Raw genomic sequence first — 13,382 nt, 5'->3', positions numbered from 1 at the left:
CTAGGTATATGTCAAAGGGTAAGGCACACAAAAAGTAAACAGTTCTTGTCTTCCCATTGTTTCGATTTGCATAACAATGTCCAGACGGGTTTTCTTTACATTTTTGTGTGCCTTACCCTTTGACATATTACCTAAAATTTCTGTCGCCGCACATGCGTCCTAACTATTGTGAGAAGGCTTATACTCTACAAGCAGAGGTTAGGATCCGGCTGTTTTTAACGTTTTTTTAGCCGTTTTTATCGGGCTTTCTATTTTGTCATTTTTCTGGAAGTACTCAAGGTTTTGACACAGCAAGATAAAATTCTAAGTAGAAAGCCCGATAAAAACGACTGAAAAGCGTTTAAAAAAACAGCCGGAGCCTAACCTCTGCTTGGAGAGTTCGCAATGAACTCTGTGAAAGAGCTAATTGACGTTATTACAATCCTAATCTCCGTTCACAGCTAGCCGATGAATTGTAGATAGTAGATAGTTTCATCCATGTAGGAAGACCAGGTGTTCCAATTGGATTAAAACAGCACCATCCCAGGGGTGTTAGGTAAACTCTAATTCGACAAAGCAAAACTGACGTTAAATGAAGAGACACACAATCCTACCAAATAGTAAAAGCTGCCATCAGCTGGTGTGTTACACCGAAGGCGGTGATAATTATATATAGAAATTTTGTGTTAATATTATTAGTTGATCCGTCACCTCCTCCATGCAAGCTCGGCCTTCACGAAAAGCGGCCTTGAAGGCGAGTATGTCGAGTTGCACAAACAAACAAACAAAGCAAATTATACCGGATATATCGATAAAGAATTATACAGATACAAGACAAACGTCTTACCGCGTCTTCAGCAGCTCCTTCCAGACATGAGGTGGCGACAAGAAAGACGACAAACACCGACACTCGACTCCAAACCCTCAACGACATCGTCGCTGAGATCCCACTTGCACCTTTGTTGAGAACAAGTTTACAACGGACCTCCCAAAAAGAGCTTCTTTCTGTTCCACTAAAATGTACCGGGGAGCTTCTGGTGGTGTCAGCTTGCCATACAAAAATGGCGTGTGACGCACACGTCACGTTGGCGTACACCTGACGTTAAAATGTCGCACCTGCAACGCTTGATTTCATCACAAGGAATTTCTACGTCCACTAAAGAGATTATCGGATAAAAGGTGTGTTGGTCATCATAATTACGTATAGAAGCGCCACCTAGCGGAAAAAGTTGTCTCTCCAGATGTCAAAGCCGAAGAAATAAGGCGCCGTCTGGCAGATGACATCAAAATTGCATTACAACCTCAGAAACAAACAAACACACAAACAAACAAACAAACAGACAGACAAAGAGGGGTGTGTAAAATTCAGATAGAAATCATTCCGTTTCGGTGAAACAACAACAAGTTAGAGTTTCCCAGTATATAACCAAGGTCTATATCAGCTTGTCTATGGCTTCCTCCTCGCTTCTGTAAACTTGCTGTTGCGGTTTTACTACTAATCTAAATTTTTAGACCGCACCTTGACTACATTGGGCTCATCAGTGGGTGTGACTCTCCCCATACACGGGACCACCACTATCCGAGGGACGGCCCTAGCCGAAGCTAGGTACTCATTTTAACCTGAGTAAAGTGAGGAACGTCGTGTTATGTGCCTTTCCCAAGGGCACAAGATCGGTGACACGGCAGCCGGACTCGAACCGGAGACCTCTCGGTCCCGAGGCGAACATGCTGCCACTGCACTACTAATTCGTATCTATTTCTGTAAATCATACAGTTTTATGTTCTATTATTTCTTTACCCAACTAGTTAAAGTTAAGAGTTAGCTTTTAGACTAGAGTAGACATATTCTATACTGTTCTACACTATTTGTGTATGTTTGTCCTTTTTTATATGTCACCTGTAATTAGCCCTCGGGCAAGCATTTGCAATAAACTATCAACTTTATTTTTGCTGACGAGAAGAAGATTTCAGAGTTGTTAAGGACAACTGTTTAGTTTTCACATCCACAAAGTGGACCATTGGAGATAACAGGTAATGAGATGTGGACAAAGACCTCACCTTTGGGATGATATCTTTCATATCCTACAGTCTTATCGAACTAGCACACAAGATAAGACACGCATGTTTGAACTGAATATTTGATTGCTGCTATTTTAAAAAAAATGAGTCGCCAGCTGACAGATTTGGGTTAAGGAGTGGTTGTACAGCTTACAGAAAACAGACACGGAAAGTTTAAAATGATTCCGTTGAAATAGAAACAGCAGGTATGAATAAGAACCTAGTGTAAACGAAAGTTTGCTTTGTGAAGATAGATGTAAAGTTAACGTTACGTGTCATACATGTATTTTACATTTTAATGACTAAATTGTATTGTCTAATCTTTGAAATGGATACGGAAATGCCATTAGAGAGGACTCCCTTGACTATATTTAAAAAAAAGACTTTGAGACGACACAGCAAGTGAAATTGTCATGGCAATAACACTAGGAAAGATGTACATGTAACAGCTGTCATGTGGTGAAAGGCGAGTCTAAGTCTAAGATGAAAGATGAGTGGGGGTCTTCTCTTCTCTCATAGAGAAGTAGAAGTAGAAGATAGATTAGGAAGGCGTAAGCCTACTCAAGTATATATGGACCAATGTTTTATGGACCAATTTTGATCCCTCCGGGTACTGATCATATAAACGCAAAACAAGCAAAAACCTTGTTCGTTGATAACATTGTGTTCTTTTCCCTTTGCTTATCTTGCTATCTGTCTCATTAAGATTTTTTTTTGACCGGCCATATGCCAGGTTAACAGGTCAGGGACGGACACGATATACGATTCATTCAGAAAGTTGCCTAATGCCATTTATAATAATAGTATTGAATAGGGCATTGGTATTGAATATGCATTGTATTCGTTGCCATTTGGATAGTTTTATACAAAGTCTTCTTGACAATGTATCCCTTTCCCCCAAAATGCTATACAGACCCGTTTGCAGCTGTTAAGATAGAACAATAGTAACAGTAGAATAATTCGTAGCTGTTAGAAAAATAACAGAAGATAACGATAATAGAAAATACTACAAACTATCCGTAGTACAATACTATTGAAACATGTACTAAGAAAAACTCTGCAAAAGAACGTCTTTCTGTGGGCTTCTAAATCGACGGTAGTATGGCCAGACGATGCCCAGATCCCTTTCCGTAGTAAAGACGTGAATGTGAATTGGCATAAGTTAAATTAATTGTTACATCATTGATATACTTGTTGGGGATAGGTGTAATTTTCATGGGTTTTGTCAAGTTTACACCGCGTATATCTTCACCCTATATAACAGTTCTTCAGAACAAATAAAATAATTTTCATGCTTAAGGTTTTGTATTGTACACTCAAGGTCTTGACAACACGTACTGTAAATGCAGAAACTTTCGCGGTGGTTTAATGTTCGCGGTTTTCACGGTGGCCGCTTCACCGCGTACTTAAAACCAAAACATTTTTCCATGCTACCGCGAACTTAACTTAAGACCACCGCGAAAAGTTCTTTTTCCCCCTACCGCGAAATTAAATCCCCGCGAACTCACATTTACATTTACATTTACAGTATACTAATCTCCGAGCAGATGCTACGTTAGCATAAGATAGTACTAAACTGGCCAAGGAGTGTAGTCAGCTAAAAGACATTTAGCTAAAGACACTCCTAGACCGGCTTCACTCCTCTGTCAGCTTTTGATACTATCTTATGCTACCGTAGGATCTGCTTGGAGATTAGCCTATACCTTCACCCCATAAAACAGTTCTTCAGAACGGTTTTCGTGGTGAGATTACTGCAAATAAATGAAGTACTTATGAGAGATAAAGCAGTGCTCTTTAACCCCATTGGACATGTTATTCTATACCTCCTACAAAGCATTAATTGTATGGCGCGGAATGCCTGAACAAACGCCACACCAGCTGTAGGTAAAGCTCAAAGTACAGACATTACTGCGTCAAGCGGTTCAACCCGGTTCCATCCAGTTTTCTGATGATTCAGGTCAGGGGTGTCGTAATAGCCTCCAACGCAGGCTTCGAGTGGGACCATACCTTTTATTTGGAGGGTGGGGTGGGGGGAGGGGGGTAGGGGCTGGTTGGATAGTTTCAAAGTTGGTTAAGACTCTCTAATGTCGCGAAAGGGAATTTACCGCGGAAGCAATTTCGCAAACTCCCTTTCCCGACATTAGAGAAACCTTAAAATAAATCCAGCCCCGCTCGACGTAGCCTCTTTCAGGCTCCGCGGATCGTCGGTCAAGCGTGGGTCTTGTACTGACTCCTCTGGCACACCATTTCCTCTACTATTTGACCAATTATCCGCGGAGCCTGGTAGAGGCTACAGTACATATATAGTATAACCGCTTCGGCACAATGCATATTGTTTGTTTGCATTGCATGACCGGTAAACCGGCTCACGCCAGAGTTAACCTATTCTTCAGACAGAGGTGAAGGGGGGGGGGGGGGGTTGGTAGTACAGGTCGCGCTATATTTCGTGTACCTCCCGCCACAGAAAGGAAATCACTACCACCACTCACTGGGTAACCCCTTCTTTGCCTGATTGCACGTCGAAGTTTTATCATTTGGGTGATGGATTGACATACCATTAGCCTTACTGAAGTAGTAAAAAGGTTACTAGTACGTGTATACCAGATCGCGCACGGGCTGACCTTTAGTGCTTGTGCCACGCGCCCCGCCCCCAACGCACCCTAAAGTTAGAGTCCGACATCATTCAATAAACAGGCTCTTTAAGGGGTTACGAGGACTCATGATCACCAATTTATGAAACAATTGATAACTCTCTACATCTCCGCAACGTGACACAAAAATAGCAAATAAACTTGAAAATACATTGTTATAACCGAAATCAGCGATTTTGTCAAAATGTCTGTCAACAAACGGTTACCATGGCAACATGAAAAATCGGAAATTTGTTTTTTTTTTCATTGAAATTGTTGCTAACAATATCTTAGGAAAACTCACTAATTTTGGTGGCTCTAGCGTAAGCCGTTCTGAAGTTATGTGACATGAAAGGTGGCGCAGCCAGGCCTCAAAAGCCTCCCTCCTCTGTTTGAATAGGGTTAATGAAAGTCAAGTTTACTCCATTGAAAGCAGCCTCCAATCGTCACAATGACTTTGCATTTCACCAAAAAAAAAAACAGTTCCCCAAATCCCCCTTCAGACCCCTTCAAGTGAATAATCACTTTTCCCGAGGGCCACCACGTGACTGCAGCCGGTGTATAAAGTATATCAGGCCTTGTTGTTCCGATGAAATCTCGGTTGACCACTTCCGACGACGGTCTCAAGATGAAGGCGCTTACAGCGATCTGTCTGCTAGTGGTCTCACAGACTTTGGCAGGTGAGAAGAACAATTCTTTTTTTTAGTTCTTAACAGGAAACCACACATAGCATGTGACTTTCTTCGTTGTTGACGCTTCTGAGTTGAACTTTGTCTATGGCATCGTTTACATGCAATGAACATTTGTCGGCAGACGGATTTCGTGTTAATATAGTTACGAGTTAAGCGTAGTGTTTTTGAAAGTGAAGTGGCAATGCATGTGGGAATTCTACGTTTTTCATCACGCCAAAACCTCAACTTAATACTTCCCGAGGTTAGCCAGCTGGTTCTTTTACTTAGCTACATGGTTCTGATTACGTAAGCGCATGGACCCTTTGTCGTCGCTCCAGACTAGGGAAAGGGACACTGCCCGGATTTTCAAATATAGTACGGTGGCCTTTGTACCATTACTAACTCAACGTCGATTCAACGTCCCATGCGAGACACGTGCCTTACCGAAGCTAGTTGGTACTCATTTCCATCAGTGAAGGGGGGAAATTTGTGCCTTTCCCGAAGGGTACAACATCGGAGCATATCAAAGGACTCGAACCCCTGGGCCTTGAACCAAACACTTAAGTCGCTACGTGTGTACAAGCTAGGCGACGCCACGACTGTATGTTTCGGGTATTCTGTTTTTCGCTGCTTTAAAGTCCAGTGACAGTTGCAGTGTGGTTGATTTGTTACTAGGTAACGTTATCCTGATTCAGGAGAACAGATGAATACTTGCCAAGGCCATGATCAAAACCATCTCGTGGTCTCAGACAGAAAGACGACTTATCGTACCATATAAGAAGCGTAGGCCCGAAAGAGATTTGGAGAGATAGGGGACTTTCTGATGTTGTCGCAAGGGAATGGACATGGATATCACGGTTGGCTAATAGCTTTCGGGCGATGGTTGCTAACAAATAAAGACTGATAACGTTTCATGAATTAATCAAAGAAATACAAAGCAAGCTATCATAACATAATAAGAGTACCAAAACAGAAAACTTGTGGCTGTATACGCGGAAACCCTCCTTCCCTTCCTATAATCCCTGGTTCGCCCCTTACGCAACATTCGGCGTTACGCAAGAAAACGTGATCTGGAAAAAAAGAGAAAACCGAGAAAAACAAGTTGCGTAAGGACATTCTCAGCGGGAAACTTTAAGCCCCTTTGCAGACTCGGCGGAAAAGTTAAGCACCCCGGGGAGACCTTAGACATTCGATTGGAAGACGCTGACATGGTAAAATTACAAGAGACAAGGAGGTTAAAAGAGATTATGGTGGTGAACTCAGGTTTCATTCTGACTGTCAAGCCTGCCAAACAGAAAAGTCGGTGGAGTTACTCACCAAGCAGATGTTAGGCTCCGGCTGTTTTTTTAAACGTTTTTTACTTTTAGTCGTTTTTTTCTGGCTTTTTATCTTTTCGAGCCGTTTTCCTAATGTTACGAGACAAAACAACAAGCCCGATTAAAACGCCTAAAAACTGCCGAAGTCAAACTTCTGCTTGGAGAGTAGGTATGAGCAAGCTGGAAGGAAACAAGATTGAACTTTTAGTGTAAATTGAAACTCTCGAACAAGCACAGATAGTTAGCAAAGGAGAAGCAGAGAAATCATCAATGATAATAAATACATTGCATGTACCATAATGGCGTGTTTAGTACCTGGCTCAGCCATTCACGACACTTTATGACGTCATCATTAGTGTCGTATTAGGTAAATGAGCGTTCCGTTTTACCTCGTTTCTAAACACTTCAAACGGTGCTTCTATTCGACGTTACATTATTTAGACAAAGTTACATTAAACCAAAAACTATGCATATTAAATATTGTTTTGCTTTATTTACTTTTAATTAGACGGTTGTAAAATACCTGTATCTAATTACAGAAGCGAAAAAAAAATTATGAAAAATAACAACGTAATTTATTAAGATTTAAGCAGTACTAGTAGTAGCAACCCAACGGAAATCATGACAATTTTTATTTTTTGTCATAAACAAACAGTGCGTTTTGTACCTTGCACTGTCGGTTGCGACTTTATTAAACGTATGATAAGTAATCATTAATCGTTACCGGTAACAGGTTGGGACTGGTACTTACTGTAGTTTTTCAGCTGGGCAAATATCTACACGACGAGCAAAACACGTAGACTTCCCGTTGCCATGGTAACGAACATCGTACGACACACACCTGTAAGGTTTAAGACAGGTCATGTGCACATGTGGTCCGTATGACTGCCAGGTACCAGGTGACACCTTGTAAGGTCAATACCCTTGCGAGTGACAGCGCATGTGACACTAGTCTCCAAGCAGAGGTTGGGGTGGAAGTTTTTCTGAGGGTGGCGTTTTTTTTGTCGTCTGTCGGGCTCTTGGGCAGCATGTTAGAAACACAGTGTGGGGCGCTTAATGCAGATCTCCGGGGTTCAAATAGTCTCTAGCCTTAAGCTCTGAGAAAGTTACATACTGTTTCGGCCCTTTGAATACACGTATTTGAATATAATTTTTAAGAAGATTTTTGTTAATAGGTCGAAAGATTCAGCCCCAAGCTTCTCTGACATGTAGTGTCGTTTTGAACAGAGTTGTTGGGTTGAAGACCAACAAACCTTTGAGATGAAAACAGGCGCTTTTTGCCCTTCCAGTGACCCTACTGTTTAATAGTGACCTACTTTGCCAGCAGAAATGGATGGAGTGGAAAGATTATACTCTTTGTGGCAGAGGTTGAGTCGCGGAGATGTAATAGTAGTCAGAAAAAATACATATTTTCCGACTACTACTATATCTCCGCGACTCAACCTCTGCTTGGAGAGTAGGAAGATTATAACTTTTTGCAGACATACATCGATACATGGGTCATTTCTAAGCAGATGTGTAGCCATATTTTGTGGCGTCTTAGCGTTCTTAGTCACATTTTCACATCCAACCTCTGCTTGGAGAGTAACAGGCTGCTATATCCCCCCCACCCCCCAATCTGGTTCAGACCAGGAGCAACAACAAGCCTTAATAACATGTTTTGTACATCGTACCACCACCCCTTTTGTCACGCTGCCAACGCTCCGGCGCTTCCGCACAAAACGATTTCTCCGGACCGAACGCGAGACGAGCCGACTCAGCGCATTTCTCCGCTTCCCCGTGGATTTCGATGGTAACCTCTTTAGCCTTTGAATAACCCGAGAGTTTAAGTCTTTCACAACGCGGCCAAGAACATAACAACTTAGCTCCCCGGGGCAAATGGGATGCGAGCTAGCTCAGCACTTTTCGCTATTGTCCTGTGTGACTTTTCATAGCCTAGCAACAGGCTTCTTGGACCGCTTTTGGTTCCGAGGTGAACTAGCCTCTACCAGGGTCGCTGGCAATGATGAAATTGGCCAAATTACATAGATACGACACCAGAGAAACTAGTTGACCCGAAACGACAATTTGTGACATAAGGAGAAACAATAATTTTTGGCCGGCTAACTCCACTGGTCTGTTATCTGTTTCCAATGGCCAATTTATCCTACTTCCTTGGACCCTAGTAGAAGAAGAGGCATGTCACCTTGAAGTAACGTTTAACCCAAAAGTGAACAGTTACCAGTCGAAAAATGTAAAGGATGAAACAATAACATTATTTAATTTTTAAAATTTGGATGTTCTCGGATGAGAATTGCATGTATAGACTACAAAACTGTGTACTCTGCATCGGCCGAAGTCCCTACTCTCTAGGCGATCCGACCGGCTGGGATACGAGATACACCTTGTGGTATTCTCTTTATCAAACTAGACCACCGCGGTGTGTCCTCAAAGCAGATTGGTTACGTCAAAGAGCAGTTATATCTGTTGACTCATATAGATAACGCCAGTAGTCTATTCAATCGAAAAGAGTAGGGGACCTTCCTGATGTGAGTGGATCAAACCAGCACCTTTGTATTTTCCTTATTTTACATGTTGTTTGTACCTGCAATTAGCCCTCGGGCAAGAACTTGCAATAAACATATCATTATTACGGCTAAATTTGGTATTTCCCGAGCAGCCTCGTAGCTCTTGCTTCGCCTATTGAGTCAATTAGTCAAACTTGCTGAAGCTCGATGTTTCTGACTTAGGGAGGAGAGATGCTGCCACAGTGAGCGTAGTTTAATGCCTACAAGTGGCCTTGCAATGAACAAACTCCTTTAAAAAAAATCAATGCATATACATGTATATACGCACATGGACTCAATGATGATAGAGTGACAGACACAGAGCCTATCGCCTAATCAATACAAATTGTGTGCCAAAACACATAGATTGTGGCAACCGTGTGGCAACATCTGCACATTTGCTACAATGAGTCATAACTTTTCCATGCAAACAAAGGTTTTCAAATATTGTCCAATGATATCTTTTAAGTGAGGCATTGTTATTACTGTATATTTATCTACTTGCGTCCTACCTAAAAACACACACTCAGTTGGCCGCAACCTTTGTATGACTAATACCGTTATTGTCTTATGTCACCACATTCGGCCCAAAGGTCCTTTTCTGCACATGTTGGATCCACTTGTGTAAAGTGTTGTTATCGTGAATCTACCTGTGTAAGTTTTGTTATCACCTGTTGTCTTACCTGTCAACACACCTGTAACAACACTGACCTAAATATGCGTATGGTCAGCAGGATCGCAACGTCAGGGATCGAAATCCACCAATGTTTACCTGCCTTATTGCGTAACACACCACATTACGCCCTAAAAGGCAGCTGACTATATGTTGAAACTTTGCCAAGAAAAACGCTTAAATTGTTAATGTTAGAAATAGCACTAAACAAACAAGTGTACTTGTTTGGGAAAACCTTAAAACTTTGAGTTAGAAGTGCAAAAGTTAGGTGTGAAATATAACCAGCCGCTTTTGACATCAAGTACCAACCCTGTGAGGCTGATTATGCCGAAAGGCAGTTATCAAGCTATACAGATACAGAATATGTTGTGTTACGCCGAAGGGCAGTTAAACTGGCTATACAGAGACATAAGTTCAGGTGTGTTATGCCAAAGGGCGTTTATACTAGTGCTGTACAAATACAGAAACTGGTGTGTTACGCCAAAGGAGGGTAAAACCGCCTATACAGATCTAGAAGCTGGTGTTTTACGCCAGAAGCCAGCCATACCTGCTCTACATATACAGAGACAATCACTGTTTCCCTTTTTGTGCAGAAATCTCTGTCGATGTTGGAGAGGCCGAGCGCGGCGTGAACATCCTCACGCCAAGAGGAACTCAGCCGCTGTACGAGCTGCAGGTGTTGGACAACCAGGAAAGTGTCGAGAGTGATGACGTGGTTTATGGTACGTTCCCGTTTGTCCTTTTTTCATCTTCAATAACTTATGGCAGCAACCTACAGTATTCGACACCATTGTGTTGATGGTTAACTATACATTGTCTGTCAATTTTACAAAGAAAAGTGCTTCTCTCCAAGCAGAGGTTAGACCCCGGCTGTTTTTGACGTTTCAGGCGTTTTTATCGGGCTTTCTATTTCATACTGTTTTCTTCAGGCTTCACGGCCACAAGACATTATATTAAGAGAACAGTACATAAAAGAAAGCCTGAGAAAAGCGTCTAAAAACGTCAAAAAACAGCCGGAACCTAACCTCTGCTCGGAGAGTAGAAAAGTACGTCCACACACAGGTACATGTACATACAAATACGTGTATCAAGCAAACCCTGGATATTCATACTTTCATATCTTAATATGAAAGTACACAATGTATAATACACTTTTCATCCTCAAAACACTCTCAAATTTCATCCACTTACATATGCTACGTAATAATTATAACAGTCGTAAGACTCGTATCACTTTTATCCATTCAACAGTAAGCCTTGTCACCAACGACGACAACCGACCAATCAAGACGTTCCACGTCAGCATCCAGAGCCCGGATGAGTGCGGTGTCGGCCAGATCCGCGGTAACCATGACGACATCCTCAATAAGGAGGAGGGCGCCGTGGTGACGGCCCAGGTCAACGTGGACTTGACCAAGGTGCCTCTCCGGTGGAAGACGCCTTCCTGTGGATGTGTGACCGTCAGGTTAGTAGCCACCGCCATTTTAAACTAAACTCCAACTATTACCAGTCAACTACAGATGTAGTATGCAGTGACTGATGATGATGATGATTAACGTTTAATAGTTATTGAAATTTATAAGTATTATCTATGGAATTGTTATCACAATTTCTTTGCTATTTCAGTTGCTTAAGTATAAGTAATCAGATACTGTTACTTTTTTTACTTAACATGTTATCACCTTTCTTTATGTAACGTAACGTTAACTTATGAACGTTAGATGTTATTTATCTATCATGTTACTATACTATGAGTTTCTAGTTTCAGTTTAGGCCGCTTGGGGGTTGAGGTTTCTCCCAATTTGCTTAGCTGTAAATAATGTTACATGTCATTGAACTAAAGGTAGACTAGAGTGTAATATTAGCTGTTCCAGCAAATACGAGAACAGGTTTGCGCGTGAGTAACTCATGTTAGGGAATTAACATAAAAATTAAAATCGACGTTCAAAAACACTTCTAAAGACCAGCCAAAGAAAAGACTCTTGCACTATCATGTTAGGTTGTTAGGGTTTGACGTTTGGCAAAATTATTCCATCATTGTTCTTATATATCTACCTATGGTAAACAGTGAGATCCAAAACTACACCTTCTTGTAACCTCACCATTGCATTTTTATTTCCTATTGTTACACCTGCACCTGGCACATATCCGCAATGTGTATACTAGTGTATTGGTTCATTCCATACAGAGGTGACAGGGATGGTCACAGTTCCTCTTTCTCCTAGTTGTGGATCTGTGCAGCCACTGGCTTCATATCCCTAATGTGTACATAGTGATTCACCCCTGCACACAGTGGTGCCTAATTGACCAGCTTGACAGGGGTATCTATTGCCCAGCTGGTTTGCTCTAGAATTACCAGATACCCTAGGACCACTCTACTCCTGTCAAAAAGGGGTGTAAATATTTTTTTAAAACAAACCACAAAACTGCTGCAAACTTCTAATGCGCGCTGTAGCACAATGACTCACAATATCTATCCCCATAGCAAACGTGATCGCAAACGGTCCGGAAACACAAACATCCCTACCAGAATCAAGACCTGCTTTTTCAAACAGGTAATAAGAATGAAAAGAAATACAATAATACATGTTTTTTGAAGTTATCAAATTGGAATTATATCTGTTTTAAAATAGGATATACCCGTACCTTCTAATGTTACACACAAAGTCCTAAATCTGGGGCGCAATCCTCTGGAGACAACCCAAACACTTTTTCCAGACACTGCATACGACAAGATATATTCCGTTTTCAAATTATCTGTACGATCGTTGTGACAGTGTTTCTGCTTCGTACAGAAATAATTCTTTGGTAGCGCAAACTTTGACATTTGATTCAACTAGAAGCGTCCGTGATGATGAAATTGTTTTTTTACTGCAAGCCTTAGTTGCAATAATTTTTTTGAATATCATTATGGTAAGACCCTTTAACAACCCGGCCAAAAAGGACAGGTAAAGAGCATTTACCTATCGCTTCATCTCATATATCCGCTCCTCTTCGTCCCTTCTTCATGATCATCCTGCTCCTGACAGCGTCCTACTGCCCTGACCTCGTTTCTGCCAAGTTGACAAAAAAATGTAAAAAAAAAAAATTACACCAACCTCGAAAGCTTGGACATATTCTACAAACATTCCTTAGGCTGTGGTGGGGACTGGCGCATGCTATACTAAATCTATCAGCAACAACTACATAACATGTATAAAACATACGTGGAAAACACGTATTGCGTGACAAGTCCGGTTTTGTAAATATCTCGACAAACTTAGAAAATGTTGAATCAGGGTTTAGTCAGTTGATTTTGTGGTCGCTTTTTTTCACAATTGAAACAAGGAGGCAGAGGAAAGAAAGTTCAACGTCACAAACACGGACAACTTTAGTGAGGGTTGACAAATGTCACTTTGTCAGAAAAACCATGTCAGAAACAGACAAGTTCAGCGAGGTTTCACAAATGTAGAATATCCATGTTACAAAGTTTGTATACAAACAGACTATATCTGTGAAGGTTGACAAAT

At 41.5% G+C, this 13,382-nt stretch overlaps 2 protein-coding genes across 2 annotated transcripts in view; one reads left to right on the top strand and one right to left on the bottom strand.

Annotated features, from left to right (window-relative positions):
* Positions 1–1,052, bottom strand: part of LOC118407858 — a 3,477-nt gene extending 2,425 nt beyond the window's left edge. The window contains exon 1 of the mRNA XM_035808413.1: positions 827–1,052. Within this exon, the coding sequence (XP_035664306.1) occupies positions 827–913 (87 nt within the window). The 5' untranslated portion in view covers positions 914–1,052. The remainder of the gene's footprint in view (positions 1–826) is intronic.
* A 4,172-nt stretch (positions 1,053–5,224) lies between these two features.
* LOC118407843 lies at positions 5,225–11,366 on the top strand. Its single transcript, XM_035808382.1, has 3 exons — positions 5,225–5,347; positions 10,467–10,595; positions 11,125–11,366. Exons 1-3 carry the CDS (start codon positions 5,257–5,259, stop codon positions 11,364–11,366), a joined length of 462 nt encoding a protein of 153 aa, XP_035664275.1. The 5' UTR covers positions 5,225–5,256.
* Positions 11,367–13,382: the final 2,016 nt, after the last annotated feature.

This window comes from Branchiostoma floridae, unplaced genomic scaffold (genome assembly GCF_000003815.2).
Source record: "Branchiostoma floridae strain S238N-H82 unplaced genomic scaffold, Bfl_VNyyK Sc7u5tJ_1494, whole genome shotgun sequence".
NCBI lineage: Eukaryota > Metazoa > Chordata > Leptocardii > Amphioxiformes > Branchiostomatidae > Branchiostoma > Branchiostoma floridae.
The sequence above is the reverse complement of the archived record's forward strand: the minus strand, read 5'-3'. Positions and strand labels throughout refer to the sequence as shown.